The 19535-nt window shown below is 54.0% G+C and overlaps 1 protein-coding gene across 1 annotated transcript; it reads left to right on the top strand.

The window, feature by feature from the left end:
- The first annotated feature begins 6053 nt into the window (after nucleotides 1-6053).
- Nucleotides 6054-18502, top strand: MEX3A (mex-3 RNA binding family member A). Its single transcript, XM_075330064.1, has 2 exons — nucleotides 6054-6390; nucleotides 17427-18502. The coding sequence occupies exons 1-2, from the start codon at nucleotides 6054-6056 to the stop codon at nucleotides 18500-18502; spliced, it is 1413 nt and encodes a 470-aa protein (XP_075186179.1).
- Nucleotides 18503-19535: the final 1033 nt, after the last annotated feature.

Below are 19535 nucleotides of genomic sequence, written 5' to 3'. Positions count from 1 at the left end.
GCTCGCATCTGCCAGTCAGTCCCCTCAACCGGGCTCCCGTCTACCGGCTAGTCCACTCATCTGGGCTCCCATCTGCCAGTCAGTCCTCTCATCTGGGTTCCCCTCTGACGCCAAATCCTCTCACATGGGCTCCTCTCTACCGGCCAGTTCCCTCACCCGGGCTCCCATCTGCCAGTCAGTCCCGTCACCCATACTCCCCTCTGCCGGCCAGACTTCTCATCCGGGCTCCCCTCCGCCGGCCAGTCCCCTCAACCAGGCTCCCAGCTACCGGCCAGTCCCCTCAACCGGGCTCCCGTCTACCGGCTAGTCCACTCACCCGGGCTCCCCTCTGCCGCCAGTCCCCTCACCCGGCTCCTGTCTGCCAGTCAGTCCCCTCACCTTGGTTCCCTCCCCTCTGTCGGCCAGTCCCCTCACCCGGGATCCACTCTACCGGCCAATCCCCTCACCCCGGGATCCCCTCTACTGGCCAATCCCCTCACCCGGGATCCCGTCTACCGGACAGTTTCCTTAATCGTCTCCCCGGCTAGTCCCCTCACCCAGGCTCCCGTCTGCCAGTCAGTCCCGTCACCTGGGTTCCTCTCTGCTAACAAGTCCCCTCACCTGGGCTCCTCTCTGCCAGCTAGTCCCCTCACCCAGGCTCCCCTCTATCCATCCAACTCACTTTTCTTTTTTTCTACAACCACTACAATCTCAATCATTCAACTCCACGGACCCCCCCTAACTTGCCTCCTGAACTTGAAAGTCCCCTCACCTGGGCTCCCCTCTACCGGCCAGTCCCCACATCCGGGCTTCCCTACCGGTTAGTCCCCTTACCCGGGCTCCCCTTTGCTGGCTAGTCCCCTCACCCAGATTCCCTTCTGCCGGCCAGTCCCCTCACCCAGATTCCCCTCTGCCGGCCAGTCTCCTCACCAAGGCTCCCCTCTGCCAGCCAGTCGCCTCACCCAGGTACCCCTCTGACAGCCAGGTCGCCTCACCCGGTTCCTTTCTGCCAGCCAGTCAACTCACCCAGTTCCCTTCTTTCGGCCAGTCCCCTCACCCAGGCTCCCCTCTGCCAGCGAGTCCACTCACCCAGGCTCCCCTCTGCCAGCCAGTCCCCTCATCCGGGCTCCCCTCTGCCAGCCAGTCCCCTCACCCAGGCTCCCCTCTGCCGGCCAGTCCCCTCCTCACCCAGGCTCCCCTCTGCCAGCCAGTCCCCTCATCCGGGCTCCCCTCTGCCAGCCAGTCCCTTCATCCGGGCTCCCCTCTGCCGGCCAGTCCCCTCATCCGGACTCCCCCTCTGCCGGCCAGTCCCCTCATCCGGACTCCCCTCTGCCGGCCAGTCCCCCTCACCCCGGGCTCCCCTCTGCCGGCCAGCCCCCTCACCCGGGCTCCCCTCTGCCGGCCAGCCCCTCACCCGGGCTCCCCTCTGCCGGCCAGCCCCCTCACCCGGGCTCCCCTCTGCCGGCCAGCCCCCTCACACCGGGCTCCCCCTCTGCCGGCCAGCCCCCTCACCCGGGCTCCCCTCTGCCGGCCAGCCCCCTCACTCGGGTTCCCCTCTGCCGGCCAGTCTCCTCTCTGCCGGCCAGTCTCCTCACCCGGGCTCCCCTCTGCCAGCCAGTCTCGTCTCTGTTGGCCAGTCGCCTCACCCGGGCTCCCCTCTGCCGGCCAGTCGCCTCACCCAGGTTGCCCTCTGCCGGCCAGTCGCCTCACCCTGGTTCCCCTCTGCCGGCCAGTCGCTTCACCCGGTTCCCCTCTGCCAGCCAGTCCCCTCACCGGGGTTCCCCTCTGCTGGCCAGTCCCCTCTCCTGAGCTCCCCTCTGCCGGCCAGGCCACTCACCCGGGCTCCCCTCTGCCGGCCAGTCCCCATACCCGGCTCCCCTCACCCGGCCAGTCCCCTCTCCTGGGCTCCCCTCTGCCGGCCAGTCCCCTCTCCTGGGCTCCCCTCACCCGGCCAGTCCCCTCTCCTGGGCTCCCCTCTGCCAGCCAGTCGCCTCACCTAGGTTCCCCTCTGCCAGCCAGTCGCCTCACCCGGTTCCTTTCTGCCAGCCAGTCACCTCACCCAGTTCCCTTCTTTCGGCCAGTTCCCTCACCCGGGCTCCCATCTGCCAGCCAGCCCCCTCACCCAGGCTCCCCTCTGCCAGCCAGTCCCCTCATCCGGGCTCCCCTCTGCCGGCCAGTCCCCTCACCCGGGCTCCCCTCTGCCAGCCAGTCCCCTCACCCGGTTCCCCTCTGCCAGCCAGTCCCCTCACCCGGGCTCCCCTCTGCCGGCCAGTCCCCTCTCCTGGGCTCCCCTCACCCGGCCAGTCCCCTCTCCTGGCTCCCCCACCCGGCCAGTCCCCTCTCCTGGGCTCCCCTCACCCGGCCAGTCCCCTCTCCTGGGCTCCCCTCTGCCAGCCAGTCCCCTCTCCGGGCTCCCCTCTGCCAGCCAGTCCCCCTCTCCTGGCCTCCCCGGCTCCCTGCCGGCCAGTCCCCTCTCCTGGGCTCCCCTCTGCCAGCCAGTCCCCTCTCCTGGGCTCCCCCTCTGCGGCCAGTCCCCTCTCCTGGGCTCCCCTCTGCCGGCCAGTCCCCTCTCCTGGGCTCCCCTCTGCCGGCCAGTCCCCTCTCCTGGGCTCCCCTCTGCCGGCCAGTCCCCTCTCCTGGGATCCCTTCTGCGGCCAGTCCCCTCTCCTGGGCTCCCCTCTGCCAGCCAGTCCCCTCTCCTGGCTTCCCTCTGCCAGCCAGTCCCCCTCACCCAGATTCCCCCCTGCCGGCCAGTCCCCTCTGCCAGCCAGTCCCCTCTCCTGGGCTCCCCTCACCCGGCCAGTCCCCTCTCCTGGGCTCCCCCTCTGCCAGCCAGTGCCCTCTCCTGGGCTCCCCTCACCCCGGCCAGTCCCCTCTCCTGGGCTCCCCTCTGCCAGCCAGTCCCCTCTCCTGGGCTCCCCTCTGCCGGCCAGTCCCCTCTCCTGGGCTCCCCTCTGCCGGCCAGTCCCCTCTCCTGGGCTCCCCTCTGCCGGCCAGTCCCCCTCTCCTGGGCTCCCCTCTGCCGGCCAGTCCCCCTCTCCTGGGATCCCCTCTGCCAGCCAGTCCTCTCTTCTGGGCCTCCCCTCTGCCGGCCAGTCCCCTCTCCTGGGCTCCCCTCTGCCGGCCAGTCCCCTCTCCTGGGCTCCCCTCTGCCGGCCAGTCCCCTCTCCTGGGCTCCCCTCTGCCGGCAAGTCCCCTCTCCTGGGCTCCCATCTGCCGGCCAGTCCCCTCTCCTGGGCTCCCCTCTGCCGGCCAGTCCCCTCTCCTGGGCTCCCCTCTGCCAGCCAGTCCCCTCTCCTGGGCTCCCCTCTGCCGGCCAGTCCCCTCTCCTGGGCTCCCCTCTGCCGGCCAGTCCCCTCTCCTGGGATCCCCTCTGCCGGCCAGTCCCCTCTCCTGGGCTCCCCTCTGCCAGCCAGTCCCCTCTCCTGGGCTCCCCTCTGCCGGCCAGTTCCCTCTCCTGGGATCCCCTCTGCCAGCCAGTCCTCTCTCCTGGGCTCCCCTCTGCCGGCCAGTCCCCTCTCCTGGGCTCCCCTCTGCCGGCCAGTCCCCTCTCCTGGGCTCCCCTCTGCCGGCCAGTCCCCTCTCCTGGGCTTCCCTCTGCCGCCAGTCCCCTCTCCTGGGCTCCCCTCTGCCAGCCAGTCCCCCTCTCCTGGGCTCCCCTCTGCTGGCCAGTCCCCTCTCCTGGGCTCCCCTCTGCAAGCCAGTCCCCCTCACCCAGATTCCCTTCTGCCGGCCAGTCCCCTCTCCTGGGCTCCCCTCTGCCGCCAGTCCCCTCTCCTGGGCTCCCCTCTGCCAGCCAGTCCCTCTCCTGGGCTCCCCTCTGCCGGCCAGTCCCCTCTCCTGGGCTCCCCTCTGCCGGCCAGTCCCCTCTCCTGGGCTCCCCTCTGCCGGCCAGTCCCCCTCTCCTGGGCTTCTCTCTGCCAGCCAGTCCCCTCTCCTGGGCTCCCCTCTGCCGGCCAGTCCCCTCTCCTGGGCTCCCCTCTGCCGGCCAGTCCCCTCTCCTGGGCTCCCCTCTGCCAGTCAGTCCCCTCTCCTGGGCTCCCCTCTGCCGGCCAGTCCCCTCTCCTGGGCTCCCCTCTGCCAGCCAGTCCCCTCTCCTGGGCTCCCCTCTGCCGGCCAGTCCCCCTCTCCTGGGCTTCTCTCTGCCAGCCAGTCCCCTCTCCTGGGCTTCTCTCTGCCAGCCAGTCCCCCTCACCCAGATTCCCTTCTGCCGGCCAGTCCCCTCTCCTGGGCTCCCCTCTGCCAGCCAGTCCCCTCTCCTGGGCTCCCCTCTGCCGGCCAGTCCCCTCTCCTGGGCTTCTCTCTGCCAGCCAGTCCCCTCTCCTGGGCTTCTCTCTGCCAGCCAGTCCCCTCACCCAGATTCCCTTCTGCCGGCCAGTCCCCTCTCCTGGGCTCCCCTCTGCCGGCCAGTCCCCTCTCCTGGGCTCCCCTCTGCCCGGCCAGTCCCCTCTCCTGGGCTCCCCTCTGCCAGCCAGTCCCCTCTCCTGGGCTCCCCTCTGCCGGCCAGTCCCCTCTCCTGGGCTTCTCTCTGCCGGCCAGTCCCCTCTCCTGGGCTTCTCTCTGCCAGCCAGTCCCCTCTCCTGGGCTCCCCTCTGCCAGCCAGTCCCCTCTCCTGGGCTCCCCTCTGCCGGCCAGTCCCCTCTCCTGGGCTTCTCTCTGCCAGCCAGTCCCCTCTCATGGGCTCCCTTCTGCCAGCCAGTCCCCTCTCCTGGGCTCCCCTCTGCCGGCCAGTCCCCTCTCCTGGGCTCCCCTCTGCCAGCCAGTCCCCTCTCCTGGGCTCCCCTCTGCCGGCCAGTCCCCTCTCCTGGGCTTCTCTCTGCCAGCCAGTCCCCTCTCCTGGGCTTCTCTCTGCCAGCCAGTCCCCTCACCCAGATTCCCTTCTGCCGGCCAGTCCCCTCTCCTGGGCTCCCCTCTGCCGGCCAGTCCCCTCTCCTGGGCTCCCCTCTGCCAGCCAGTCCCCTCTCCTGGGCTCCCCTCTGCCGGCCAGTCCCCTCTCCTGGGCTTCTCTCTGCCGGCCAGTCCCCTCTCCTGGGCTTCTCTCTGCCAGCCAGTCCCCTCTCCTGGGCTCCCCTCTGCCGGCCAGTCCCCTCTCCTGGGCTTCTCTCTGCCGGCCAGTCCCCTCTCCTGGGCTCCCCTCTGCCAGCCAGTCCCCTCTCCTGGGCTCCCCTCTGCCGGCCAGTCCCCTCTCCTGGGCTCCCCTCTGCCGGCCAGTCCCCCTCTCCTGGGCTCCCCTCTGCCGGCCAGTCCCCTCTCCTGGGCTCCCCTCTGCCGGCCAGTCCCCTCTCCTGGGCTTCTCTCTGCCAGCCAGTCCCCTCTCCTGGGCTTCTCTCTGCCAGCCAGTCCCCTCTCCTGGGCTCCCCTCTGCCGGCCAGTCCCCTCTCCTGGGCTCCCCTCTGCCGGCCAGTCCCCTCTCCTGGGCTTCTCTCTGCCAGCCAGTCCCCTCTCCTGGGCTCCCCTCTGCCGGCCAGTCCCCTCTCCTGGGCTTCTCTCTGCCAGCCAGTCCCCTCACCCAGATTCCCTTCTGCCGGCCAGTCCCCTCTCCTGGGCTCCCTTCTGCCGGCCAGTCCTCTCAACTCTACCGATATCAACCGCCTATTCTTTCTCTCCCCATCTGTTCCGACATCCAAATAACCTCCAACTCATCCCATCTCCCATCCGCTCAGTTTCCCAAAACTTCACTCCAATCACGTCTAAAAAAAACTTAGATAACAGCGCTCCCCCACCCCCCCCTTGTTTCATCACTCCCCTCTGAAGAACTACAACTCCCAGCATGCTTCGGGATGCCAGTCATGGAGCAGGCAGGGAATTTCAAACAAAAGAGTTTCCCTGCACGCTGCTGCCAGGAGGAGGAGGAAGAGGAGAGGAGGAGGAGAGGAGGAGCAGGGGAGAGCAGGAGGAGGAGCAGGGGAGAGCAGGAGGAGGAGCAGGGGAGAGCAGGAGGAGGAGCAGGGGAGAGCAGGAGGAGGGTGGACCAGCCTGCCTCCTCCCTCCTCCTCTCCCACTGTCTCCCTCTCTCTCTCTCCTCTGGTTCCTCTCTCTTGCCCCTCTTCTTTGTTCCCTAGCCTTTGTTAGCCATGCCTAGCCTGGTGGTATCAGGGATGATGGAAAGGAATGGGCATGGCATGGCAGACCTCACCAAGGACAGGGTGCTGGAGGATGACAGAGCTCTGCAGATTGCCCTGGACCAACTCTGCCTCCTGGGTCTGGGAGAGACAGAAGAAGACACCAACAACAACAATAACAGCAGCAGCACCAACAGCTCCAGCAGCGGACAGCACCCCCAGAAATCCGGGGAGAGCAAGCTGTGTGCCCTGTACAAGGAGGCAGAGCTGAGGCTGAAGAGTTCCAACACCACAGAGTGTGTGCCAGTGCCCAGCTCCGAACACGTGGCTGAGATTGTGGGCAGACAAGGTGAGTGAGCTCCTTTGTCTCCATCATTGCACCATGTGGGGGCACCTGGGGGGGTTCCCCATGCCAGAGCCTTACCTGCTGCCCTGGGGGGGGCGGCGGTGGCTGCTGCTTTGTCTGGGCTCCAGACAATACACAACTCGCACATGCATGCTTTGTTTGCAGGCTGATACATTGTAGCACCATCCCATACCTTACATTATTTGGGAAGGGGGAGGGGTCTTTGTTTTGTTCCCTTTTTGCACCCTTTGATTGTACCCTACCATCCCCCCTTCCCTGCTGCACCCAAAAAACTTGTGCTCCCTTTGTTTGGGGACGTTGTCATCCATACACACCCCCTGGTACTGGCCATCTGATGTGCGCCTGCCCTGTCTTTATGTTGCTTCATGCATTTTTTTGTTTTTGTTTTTTTTTATTATTTTTTTGGGGGGGGGGGGGGGGGTGAGAGGGGTGTTGGTGCAGTTGGGGTTTTGGGGGGGCTAGCTGCTGTGTGTGGGGCACGCAGGGTGGTGTTGTGTTGGGTTCTTCCATGTGGCAGGGCTAGTTGGCGGATTCTTTTGTTGTCTCGCACTCTTTCCATTGTCTCCGGCATGTGGGCATTTCCTGAGAGATGCTGTGGGAAAAGTTTATGTAAGGATAGCTGCTGCAGTCTGGCCGCCGAGAGCTGCAGCCTGCACTGTGCACTTGGTCCAGGGCTTCATGGCTCTCAGACTTTTGGACTGGGTCAGGGCTTTAGGGCATGATGCCCACTACGGCAGATTGTCGCCTTTGTTTAGGAGTCAGAAGTCCTGATGGTTGGAGGGAAGAAGGAGGAGGAGGGGTCCTAGTGTCCAGGAAAGAGAGGAGATGTTCTTTTATGACTTTGGGACCCTCACAACTTCCTTGCTTATCATGTGATGATGGCTCTTCGGAGTTGGGCCATAACTTGTTTCGGTTGTGATGGTGGCTTGGAGCATACAGCTGGCTGGAGCCTTATTTTTGAAGCCAGGCTTTTGTTCTCGGCTACAGGGATTAGGGGAGGACTTGTCAGGGTTAAACCGATACCACACCCACCTTCTCTGCACACAAGCGTCCCCAATCAGGATGGATGGATGGATCCCGCACCACCAAACACTTCAGCCCAATTCCTACAATGGGGTGACATTGATGACAAAATAAAGAAATGCTCTTGGCACTCTGAAAAGGGCACCATAGACCGATATCTGTTGTTGAGACGGTACGTAGGGAGGAAATAAATCTGACCCACAGAGCTTGTTCTCCACAAAAAACCACCCCGAATAGAAAAATACGGTCAACAAAGGCAACGAGGGGCAACAAGGTCCCCAATACTTAGGAGAGGCCCTTTGTGTTTCTAGAAAGTCTGGTACCAGGAGAGAAGTTTTTGGTGGGTGTGTGCAGGAGCTCCTTATCTGCATCTGTGCTTGGCATCATCACCTCCGAAATTCCAGGATGGGGTCTTGAAATGTGATCGGTCTGGACAGTTTGGGAGTCAGGGCTACTATGTCAACAATATGGGTTAGGAGGTTGGAGGATATTTAGTTTTTGAGAGTCCAATGGCACATTTAGCAAAAAGTGTTGGCCTTTGGTGTTGTGTATGTAACCTTTACCCTCTGCGGATATCGGGAGGAAAACGTGGGGGGCTGCAGTAGTGAGTGCCATGTTCTTCGGACCCCTCATCCCCACCCCCTTTAACAAAAACCTGCCTTTCCTAGAATGATGGATGATATGACATCACCATCAATTTCGCATTGTCCTTTGTGGTGCTTTTCGTAGTTTTTGCTGGTGTTACGGACATTTAGACATTGCCATGGCTGGGCATGAAGAGGTTGTGTTTTGAAGTTCTTTATGTTGCTCTGACCCCCTTCTCCATCTTGCCTCACACACCCACTTTGAAAGCTCTACTCTCTATCGCTTGAGCCCACAAAATAGGTTTCGTTCCTACTAAGTATATTGTAAGATTTCGACAAACTTGACATATTGTCCACAACACCTGTCTTTTTGGGTCTTTGTTCGGTGGTGCACATGTCATCGTCATGGTTGTTATGAAGCCATGCTTCCTTTTCGATTCATGGCCAAAGCTTGTTCCAAAAAAACACCTCACCCCCAACAGGAGGCCTGGGTGATGGAGATGGCATTGGGTACCAAAACACAAATGAACCGTGGTCGCCATGTGATTGAGACGGTGGGTGCTACAACAAAGCCTTGCCTGCTCATTATGTGGAGCAGACAGCGTGTCACGAAACTCTCGTAGTAACAGCGATTATTTGTGTGTCTCGTTCTCAGTCGTTGTGTCTCGGAAATGGCTGTGGAGACGACGAGTTGTAGAACTTGTCAAATTATGCAACTGCAGGCGGTGGGGATCTACCGTGCTAGACGAGAAGGCATTGTTCTCTTCCAGCCATTATTATTGTGTTTGGTCAGTTTTGCACTGTGCATTCCTAAATTTTCATGCCTGCAAGGCACCAATCAACCTGTGCGTGGTGGTGCAGCAGTAGCATGCTGTAGTGCAGGAAGTGAGGTTTTGCAGGCTCTTTGTCTGGAGATATATAGACTTTTCTCTTCTGCACATGTGCTATGGAGATGCAGAAATTGTCCCAGCTTTTGTCTGGAGGAGCAACAAAATAAAATCCTGCCCACCATGCTGCATATCATCCAGTCCACCATCCAGCCAGTGTCGTCACTTGGATTTGGCTCCAAGAACGAGCACAGCGTGAGGCTAATTTAAATAATTCATCTGAGTCTAAGGAATGATTAAATCCTCAGGAGGATGTATTTTAAGATGCCCCCCCCCCCCAAAAAAAACCCCCCACTATGTAAGACAGTTATAACAAAAAAATAAACATGCGTGGCTGCTACTTGTGAACAAAGGGACCACGGAGATGTTCAATATTACTCCGAAAGTGGCGCAGGATTCTCCATAACTCTTGAAAGTGGGTGTTTCTAGTAACCGATTTTTTTTCTCCGAGACCACTCTGATGTCCAAAAAAAATAGATTTTTTTTTTTTTCAGATTCGATGTGTAAACTTTACGGAAATCTCGATTTTATTTTTCCAACAAATATTCAATTTATTAAAGGTCTACCGGTTAACAGCCTTTGTTATCTTATGAGACAAAAGGTAGAATTTGCACCATTTTTTTTTCCTGTGCGCGGTATGCGCAGGTTGTAGCGAGAACAGTTAGGGGGGTGTGGTCCTTATTTTACAGTCGCGAAGAGAGCCATGCGTGTTTCTGGGAAGGCATTGCAGAGGAGAGAAGCAGACGTTTAGGAAATCGAGGGGGTGGGGGTTGCTGTTTCTCCGTTTTTTTGTTTTGTTTTTCTTTTTTTTTAGACAGTTTGTCATAGATCGGTTTTGATATCTGACATTTTTTAGCTATCCTGTGATTTTTTTTTTTATTTTTTTTTAATAATTTTGATAATTTTGGGTAAAAGGATCATAAAAGGAGAAAAATGTTATCTTTTTTTTAGAAATTAATGTTAACCTTGTCTCTGGATGGATAACCAGTCTTCGGTATGACAAGATGCCTATTGTGTCGGGAATCGATTCTTGGGTGGGAGTGACTGCATGTCATGGAAAGCCAACATACAAGAAGGCGGTGATATATAAGGGACGTGTGAATTTACAAGTCTAAATATCAGTCTCGTAAATTACCGATTTTCATGACCCCCAATAATGAGGGATTCCGAACGGAACCGAAGGGGTCTGGTTTTACGTTACGTTACAATTTCTCCCTTAGAGTAGCGGTTCATTGTGAATTTTCGGCAAAATGAATGAACCTGCTTTATTCAGAATATTCCAGGGATCTCTACGTTGGCAGCATTGGCATGCACGTGGCTTGGCGCTGCGTCTATAGATCTTAATGACTCTCTGCAGCACCCCCTTAGAAACCTAGATCCTAGCAATTATATCAGTCATCACTCTGATAGGATGATTTTGCCATTGGTGGCTGAGATAGGGCGGTGGCATTGGTGGGGCGTGGCGATAGTTGGCAGCGACATACTCACGCGGTCAATGGAGCAGGCGCAGTGTTGGTAAACACACGGCACACTTTGATACAAAGTTGGGGTGACACCTACTGCCCTTTTCTCTTAACTCTTTAAACATGAACTAAATTTTGTAAGCCCCCCCCTCCCTCGGCAATTTTGAATGATTTCTCTAGCTTTATACTTATTAAAATTTGACAAAAGTTCTTATTCCTCAAAAAAATTGGCAGATGCCTCCCGTTTGTACTCTTGACCTTGGCCTTTTCGATGGGGCTTCTGATCTTCTTTCTTATTCTGCATATTAAAAAGCTTGTGTATGATTTTGTCACGATAACATCTAGAAGAATTTGACAAATCTTTGGTTGATGGTTGACTTGGTAACATTTCAAAAGTTGGTTAATTGTTTGAAATTTGGAAAATCATGGTAGGAAAGGGTTAAATAAAAAAAAAAGTTTATATTTATAAGTTTTATTACTCCAAAAAAGGTGGCTACTTTTTTTTTAATCTTATGGACCTTTTCCAGATAGTTTATATCTGACAGTAAGACATCTAGTTACTACAATTTATTTTCCTGCAATATGAGACGTGCGACCATCTGGCCACTACGCTATCTCGATCACATAGGATATAGTTACTTGGAACGTAGAATCGATAGGCTGTGCCCACCTCTGTGACAAGGGGCCCTTGTTGACCCTTTCTATTGTCCTTTGGGAGACAGAATTTTTTTTTTTTTATCTTCACGTCATGCCTGGTTGACTCATCCAATGAATAGGGCACTTCTTCATCAAGAGGATTGAGATTGTTGAGAAACAACACCAGGTCGGGCAAACCACAAGAGATAATCATGCATGATCCTCATAGAATAGACTTTGATGGTCTTTGTTGACTAGACGGTGAAACCTCTCGGGTTCCTCGACTGTATGGGAGGAAGGCAGATGATGTGATGTGTCATTCAATTTATTTTTAATAAGGAAATTTATCTTCGGATATTGTTTTGACTTCTTGACAGTAGCATGTCTTATGACCTCGTGGGCGTGCGAGGGTTGTAGTCGACACCAGTGTGAATTAAAGAGAGGTGCATGATTGACTAGGTGGTGACTTAAGGATGCTTTACACGCTAGCGATGTCGTGCGCGATAGCACCCGCCTCCGTCGCTCGTGCGACGTTTGGTGATCGCTGCCGTAGCGAACATTATCGCTACGACAGCGTCACACACACATACCTTGTCAACGACGTCGCCGTGACCGCCGAACAATCCCTCCTTCAAGGGGGAGGTGCGTTCGGCGTCATAGTGACGTCACTAAGCAGCCGCCCAATAGAAGCGGAGGGGCAAAGATGAGCGAGATGTAATATCCCGCCCACTTCCTTTCTTCCTCATTGCCGGTGGACGCAGGTAAGGAGATGTTCCTCGTTCCTGTGGTGTCACACATAGCGATGTGTGGTACCGCACGAACGACGAATTAAATCGTACCGGTGGCAGCAGCGATATTAAGGAAAGGATTGGCGTGTCAATGATCACTGTTTTTGAACGATTTTTCGATCGTTGATCGTCGCTCCTTGGTGTCACACTCTGCGATGTCGCTACCGGCATCGGCTGTGCGTCACTAACAACATGGCCCCAACGATATATTGGTAGCGATGTTGCAGCGTGTAAAGCACCCTTTACTCCTTAGAGACAAGGTTACGACGATCAATTTTTAGTTGGGAGCAAAAGCAAATATCAGTAAGAATATTAGGATGCTCCTTAGTTGTGCATTGGGCAATCCATTCATCTCACGACACTCCTCCATCACCCTCTCGATCCTTTTCTTGTTGATCTTCTCTTGGCTGCTGGCCAACCTCGACTAAAGCCAATTTTAGCCTTTAAAAATGACTCAAGGAGAAGTATTTGCCACCTCCATCTATTAAGAAGATAGTGTCAAGTAAGTTCAAACATGTCCTCCTTGTTCTTCGTGGCAGGATGATTTGGGGAGTGCACTATCGATCCACATGACCCCTAATACAAAACTTTGCCATTGTCAAAACCGCCATATCTTGTTAGGTAAGGTGGAGACGATATGGCTCCCTAAATAAGCAATTTTGAATAACACATGATGGATTATCACGTAAGTGGTGGCTGGATTGTTTTGGAGCACATCGTAAGTTGGGAAATTAATTGTTGTTTAGTTTGGCTCAAGCGGTGTCAGTAGTTGGATAAAATAGGTTGCTTTTACAAATTTATTTTATTTTTTTACTAATTTTTGTTAATTTTTGTGTGTGACAAACAGTTTTAGCAATAATTATCAAAGTAAAAGAAACTTTTCAGGTAAGGATAAAGCTGATACCAAAAGGGTCATGGATTATTGTCAGAGAAAGATCTGAGGAAAGCCTAGATCTACCTCGTACATAGGGAGCCTAATAGGTTTGGCTTTTCGCTGGCTGGTCCTTTTCCCCTAAGGGTAAGCGGCATTGGGATGTCTGTGAGGTTTATCATCAATAAAAATTATTTGTCTATCCAGTGTTAGCTAGGAGCCCTAGTAAAAGCATGGCTTTTCTGAAATGACAGCAGTGATTTGTCATTTCACGGCAGAAAACTGTAATGACAGATTGCTGTCCAAGAGTCTGAAGAAACCTCAGTGACAACCCTTGTGTTGGCTATTTTGCATTTACTGAGGAAGGGCCAGTACCGACTCTCCAGTGGTCCTTACCGGTCTTTGTTTTCTTGTCCTGAAATAATGGCGTCAGTCTCATGCTAAGACGGTGGTCATGTATTTTACGGGAAGTTCTCATCAAACCACATTCAGTTCAAGGAGCTGCTCTGACAAATAACGCAGCCTGAGATGGGTAATGGCATCACTTGACCATTATCGACCTGCTTTTTTCTTTTCTTACAAATGTCAAGCAGACTAAAAAGGCTTGTCTGGTTGCTAAGAGGACACTGCCTAGCAACAAGTCTAGCCCAGTTGGACTGAGGCTTAGTGATTAACCAACTTTCAGCCTCTAATTAAACATTTCCTTTAAGCCAATGTTTTGATCATGGCACCTAACTCTTTAGGCCGACATCTATTATGTGAGAAGTTTGAAGTCTATGATAGAAAATGTGATGTATGACAATACTGTAGGACAGGTGTATGGGAGGAGACCTCACAGCTGACAATAATCTCTAGTAAACCTCGAATGTATCAGAGATGTTGCTTTGTCTGAGGTAGAAGGACCTTTTACTCTTCAGATTATCTAGTCCCCTTGTGAAAATATCCCAAAGAGGTCAAATACTGCTGCCTAATGGAGACTGATGATATGGGACATATGCTGTTGTTGACTCGGCTTATGGCGTACAGCCCTCCATATGTGTTTTACGTATGGATATAGACAGACATTGTGCGCAGTGCCAGTCCTGTCCCATTCGCACAGCTTTGGTGAGATTCTAAGAAATCCTTTGTGGCCGTCTCTGGCCCCCTCACGCCCTCCCCAGAGAATGAGGCCTTTTCAGAAGGGATTAATTCAACCTTCTTGCAGCAAGTGAGACTCTCAGACCGTTACAGTTAACCTGTTCGTGGCCCGGACAGTCAGCGGACAATCCTTTCTATTTTCAGGCGTTATTTAGGGTTAAAACTCAAATAGAATAAAAAAAAAGCTGAGGAAAAGAAGATAGGGTAAGCTTCTGGTTACTTTCTCTGTAAAGTCCTGCATGATGGTTTGTAGTTTCACCCAAATTAAAATGTGAAAGGTAGAGAGGTGTCCGCCATTTTATGGTCATATTTCAGGACATAGATGCTTATACGACCTTTGTTTAGATAATTGTCATCTTGGAAAATGTAGGGCATGAGTCGTTGGCATTTAGTTTTGTGTTGACTAAACCAATATTTACGGCAATGAGGCTTGGTAATTTGCGTCCTTATTGTTATGTCATTAAGATTGATTAGAAGATAATATGGCTGTGTACGAGTAGCTGACATGGCCCGAGTCTATACATTTGTCCTAAATTAAATTTGCCCCCCGCATCTTGATGAACTATTTTTGGGAAGGATTTATCAGGTCAAAATAGGAGAGGTGATCCTCATATATGCATACTACGGTATGGTTTAATTTTTGTAGACAATTCTTCAGAATTTTGTTTGCATAGTAAACTTTTTATTGGCAAATTACTCCTTTTTATGAACATTTTAGTGGCTTTGGTCATTGTCTGAGAGCTGACAATCCAATCGCCGTGTACTTTGATTGTTGTTTAGTGGCCTCCTAAGTGAAACTGGCCCTGAGGCCTCTAATCATTAGATGATATTTTTTGTTAAGTAGGACATGCCCCCCTCTAGGAGCTTAAAGTCTACTGTCTACGATTGGAGACTTGCCAAAGGTGATCTTGGTTCACCACAATTCATGTTAAACCTAAACCATTTTATTTATAGAAATTTGTCGAATTTATAGGACTCTTCATGTCTATAGCAGTATAATTAAAACAAACAGCAGTTACCCAAATGGTCATTCTGGACGCATCGGACAGTTCGTAGCTGTGGATTCCATTTACTCCGCGTCAAGGCGTTCCAACGACACGTGTTATACTTGCAAAATAATTGGCCCAGTTTATGAATGTTGTCTTTGAGATTCGGTTTATGAGACTGATTTTATGAGGATATGGGGACAAGCGGCAGACCCCCTCTGAAATCTGTAGGGGGGGGGGAGTTGTGACGACCCTTATAATAAAAACCTTGAGGCTTTTAGTAGACTATTAAAGCAGACTTCATTTCCTAGAGAGCGCAGACCCTTGTGAGATGGCCAACAATGTGCGCTTTGTTTGCTGTCACAGAGACCTAGGCAGTGAAGGGAGGGTGGTGTTGCTAGATTAATAGCCCCCCATAGCCCGGGTCATTGCATATACCTATTTTTTAACCTCTTCTCTCCCAGGTATGAGCATTTTCTAGCTATTGTCTGGAGAATACATATGTTATGTTGGTGTACAATAAAGTTTATTATTTTCTATTTCTGTTGTCAACCTTGTGACTCTATTTTTTTCTAGCAGTTTTATGTACTTTCATATTTTTTTATCGTTTGGGCAGTGTGGCTGTTGTTCTTTTTTTTTTTTCCCCAGCTTTTTCAGAAGCTAGATTTTGTTTGTGGAAATGTGTCCTTATAAGCATGTAAGCTATGAGGGTCTGATATTTTTCCTGCCGGCCTTGTCTTGTCGTAGCTTAGCCTTGCCCAGCCGGTCCCCTTGGTTCGGCCCCGTCCAGCCGGTCCCCTTGGTTCGGCCCTGTCCAGCCGGTCCCCTTGGTTCGGCCCCGTCCAGCCGGTCCCCTTGGTTCGGCCCCGTCCAGCCGGTCCCCTTGGTTCGGCCCCGTCCAGCCGGTCCCCTTGGTTCGGCCCCGTCCAGCCGGTCCCCTTGGCTCGGCCCCGTCCAGCCGGTCCCGTCTTCTTGGCTCGGCCCCGTCCCGTCTTCTTGGCTCGGCCCCGTCCCGTCCCCTTGGCTCGGCCCCGTCCCGTCCCCTTGGCTCGGCCCCGTCCCGTCTTCTTGGCTCGGCCCCGTCCCGTCTTCTTGGCTCGGCCCCGTCCCGTCTTCTTGGCTCGGCCCCGTCCCGTCTTCTTGGCTCGGCCCCGTCCCGTCTTCTTGGCTCGGCCCCGTCCCGTCTTCTTGGCTCGGCCCCGTCCCGTCTTCTTGGCTCGGCCCCGTCCCGTCTTCTTGGCTCGGCCCCGTCCCGTCTTCTTGGCTCGGCCCCGTCCCGTCTTCTTGGCTCGGCCCCGTCCCCTTGGCTCGGCCCCGTCCCGTCCCCTTGGCTCGGCCCCGTCCCGTCCCCTTGGCTCGGCCCTGTCCCCTTGGCTCGGCCCCGTCCCGTCCCCTTGGCTCGGCCCCGTCCCGTCCCCTTGGCTCGGCCCCGTCCCGTCCCCTTGGCTCGGCCCCGTCCCGTCCCCTTGGCTCGGCCCCGTCCCGTCCCCTTGGCTCGGCCCCGTCCCGTCCCCTTGGCTCGGCCCCGTCCCGTCCCCTTGGCTCGGCCCCGTCCAGCCCGACCCGCCCCGTCCAGGCCGTCCCGTTCCCTTGGCTCGGCCCCGTCCAGCTCGTCCTGCCCCGTCCAGGCCGTCCCGTTACCTTGGCTCGGCCTCGTCCAGCTCGTCCTGCCCCGTCCAGGCCGTCCCGTTACCTTGGCTCGGCCTCGTCCAGCTCGTCCTGCCCCGTCCAGGCCGTCCCGTTACCTTGGCTCGGCCTCGTCCAGCTCGTCCTGCCCCGTCCAGGCCGTCCCGTTACCTTGGCTCGGCCTCGTCCAGCTCGTCCTGCCCCGTCCAGGCCGTCCCGTTACCTTGGCTCGGCCTCGTCCAGCTCGTCCTGCCCCGTCCAGGCCGTCCCGTTACCTTGGCTCGGCCTCGTCCAGCTCGTCCTGCCCCGTCCAGGCCGTCCCGTTACCTTGGCTCGGCCTCGTCCTGCCCCGTCCAGGCCGTCCCGTTACCTTGGCTCGGCCTCGTCCTGCCCCGTCCAGGCCGTCCCGTTACCTTGGCTCGGCCTCGTCCTGCCCCGTCCAGGCCGTCCCGTTACCTTGGCTCGGCCTCGTCCTCTCGTCCTGCCCCGTCCCGTTCCCTTGGCTCGGCCTCGTCCAGCTCGTCCTCTCGTCCTGCCCCGTCCAGGCCGTCTTGTTCCCTTGCCTCGGCCTCGTCCAGCTCGTCCTCTCGTCCTGCCCCGTCCAGGCCGTCCCGTTCCCTTGCTTCATCCAGCCCGTCCCATCCCCTTGCTTCGTCCAGCCTGTCCCATTCCCTTCCCTTGACTTGGCCTTGTCCAGTTCGGCTCCTTATTGTGTTTTGCTCTTGTTCAACTTTTCTTCTTGTATTGTTGCTGCCCTCATTGAGCAATAGCAGTGATTTGACCAGTTGGCCAACCATCATTGCTCCTTTGACATGTATGTCCAGAATGCTAACTACCTTGCCTAGAATTCTCTACATAAATTAATCTTTCCATTCCTTTGGTTTGTATGATGTTGTTTTACTTTTCGTTTTTTTCTATATGGCTATGGAAATTTTAAAAATGCAAAAACAATAATTTTTTACTTAACGAGTCTTCAAATTTTCTAAATTATTTAAATGTGTTTTCTTGTATTTTCAGGGTGCAAAATTAAAGCACTAAGGGCGAAAACAAACACATACATCAAGACGCCAGTTCGAGGAGAAGAGCCAGTGTTTATGGTGACAGGACGTCGAGAGGACGTTGCCATGGCAAGACGTGAGATCATTTCCGCCGCTGAACACTTTTCCATGATAAGAGCATCCCGGAATAAAGCTGGCAGCTCTTTCGGCAGTGCCCCAACTCTACCCGGTCAAGTCACAATTCGTGTCAGAGTACCCTACAGAGTTGTTGGATTAGTAGTTGGACCCAAGGGGGCTACCATTAAGAGAATTCAGCAACAAACAAACACTTATATTATCACTCCAAGCCGTGACAGAGACCCGGTGTTTGAGATCACTGGGGCTCCAGGAAATGTAGAACGGGCACGAGAAGAAATTGAGACACACATCGCGGTACGAACCGGCAAAATCTTGGAATACAATAACGAGAATGACTTTCTGTCCAGTAGTCCAGATTCTGGCATGGAAAGCAGATATCCAGAGAGCTGGAGAGTACATGGTACGGCAGCCGGTTGCAAACCTCTTTCGACCTTCAGACAAAATAGTCTAGGCTGCATTGGCGATTGTCCGGCAGAACCTGTTTATGAGACGCCACGACTAAACGATCAGAATGAATTCAATTATGGCTACTTGTTTCCCAACTACAAACAGGACGTATATTATGGTGTGGCCGAAACTGGAGGACCCATGTGGGGTGGACAAGAAAACAATAGTCCAACCCCAAATATCTTCACGAAGCAGCAACGCTCGGGGAGCAGTGGCACCATCCAGACAAATGCCACACAGAGGTCTCCAGAATCCAGCCTTACTAGCTTGCCAAGGAGGAACCAAGGCGATACTCTGCCAGGCTTCACCAAACTTAATGCCACTCGGAACTCTATTTCTGGAAGCCGGGAGTGCATGGTATGTTTCGAAAGCGAGGTCACAGCTGCACTGGTGCCCTGCGGGCACAACCTTTTTTGCATGGAGTGTGCCGTACGCATCTGCGAACGTAATGAACCCGAGTGTCCTGTTTGCCATGCGTCCGCCACTCAAGCCATAAGGATATTTTCCTAAGAGACTTTTGGAGAGGGTGGGTTAAGAGATGACGGACTTTAGGTGCATAGAGGTCAAGAAATGATATTTAAGCTTCATAATTAAATCTCAAACTATAATCCGGATGTTACAAAAGGATATCTTAAACTTGCAACTTTTATTTTTTTTTCGAACTTTCCAAAAAGGTTACGACAACCCTTTCCAGCAGTCACAGAGAATTTTTGGGACGCCAAAGCCCCCTCGAAACCAAGTTCTTAAGTCCAGGTGTAACCTTTGTTTTGGGAATTTTTTGGGGAATAGAAGAGCAAGTTCTTTCCAGCTTCAAAAGAAGAAAAGACTAAATCAGTAAGATTTTTCTATTTAGTCGAGCTCTACCGCCGTTAGTTTGAACATATGCAGCTGAAAATCTACTTTGGTTTTGAAGGGTAGAGTGGAAAGAGGAAGTCCAGCTGAGGTCAGAGATGTCCTTTTTCTAAATTGCCTTTCTTAAGCACTGTTAGAGATTTACCTCTCTGAAGTTATTGCGGGCAGCGATGGCGGACAGGCCGATTCACAAACCAATGGATGCAGAACGGAGGGCACTCAGGGGTACTAGCAGCCAGGTCAAATTTTCAGGGCATTTACAGGCCCCACTTCCGGTGCCCACTGAGGCCTTTCTCTCACTTTCTGCCTGACGGGAATCTGTTTCATCATTACAAGCAAAAAAATAAAAAAAACAAACTGTAATTATCAATCTCTGGGAATCTGCAACATGAGGACACAACAATTACCTCACTCTCAAAGAAAAGCAGCTCAATCTACCATTTGCAATTTTATTGTCATTTGCTGTAAAGAAGATTCTGATGTAAAATTCCTGCCAGTTTTCATTTTTAGCACCAAGACGAAAAAAAAAACAAAAACAAAAACTGAACAATCAGGACTTTATATGCATGGAGGTCTTGCTTTTTTATTTTTTTTTATTTTTAAGAAAAAAATATATATATATAAAAAACTTATGGAAAAAAAGTAAAAGACTTTGATTTTACTGTGCACTGAAGCTGGGCCATCAGGATTC

This window comes from Anomaloglossus baeobatrachus, chromosome 12, assembly GCF_048569485.1.
Source record: "Anomaloglossus baeobatrachus isolate aAnoBae1 chromosome 12, aAnoBae1.hap1, whole genome shotgun sequence".
Classification (NCBI taxonomy): Eukaryota; Metazoa; Chordata; class Amphibia; order Anura; family Aromobatidae; genus Anomaloglossus; species Anomaloglossus baeobatrachus.
This window is presented reverse-complemented; position numbering and strand designations above follow the sequence as displayed.

Excerpts from the sequence above, each read along its gene's own strand:
- MEX3A (XM_075330064.1), top strand. The coding sequence starts at position 6,054 with ATGCCTAGCCTGGTGGTATCAGGGATGATGGAAAGGAATGGGCATGGC. Across the intron at positions 6,391-17,426 it reads TGAGATTGTGGGCAGACAAG|GGTGCAAAATTAAAGCACTA; the intron begins GTGAGTGAGCTC and ends TTGTATTTTCAG.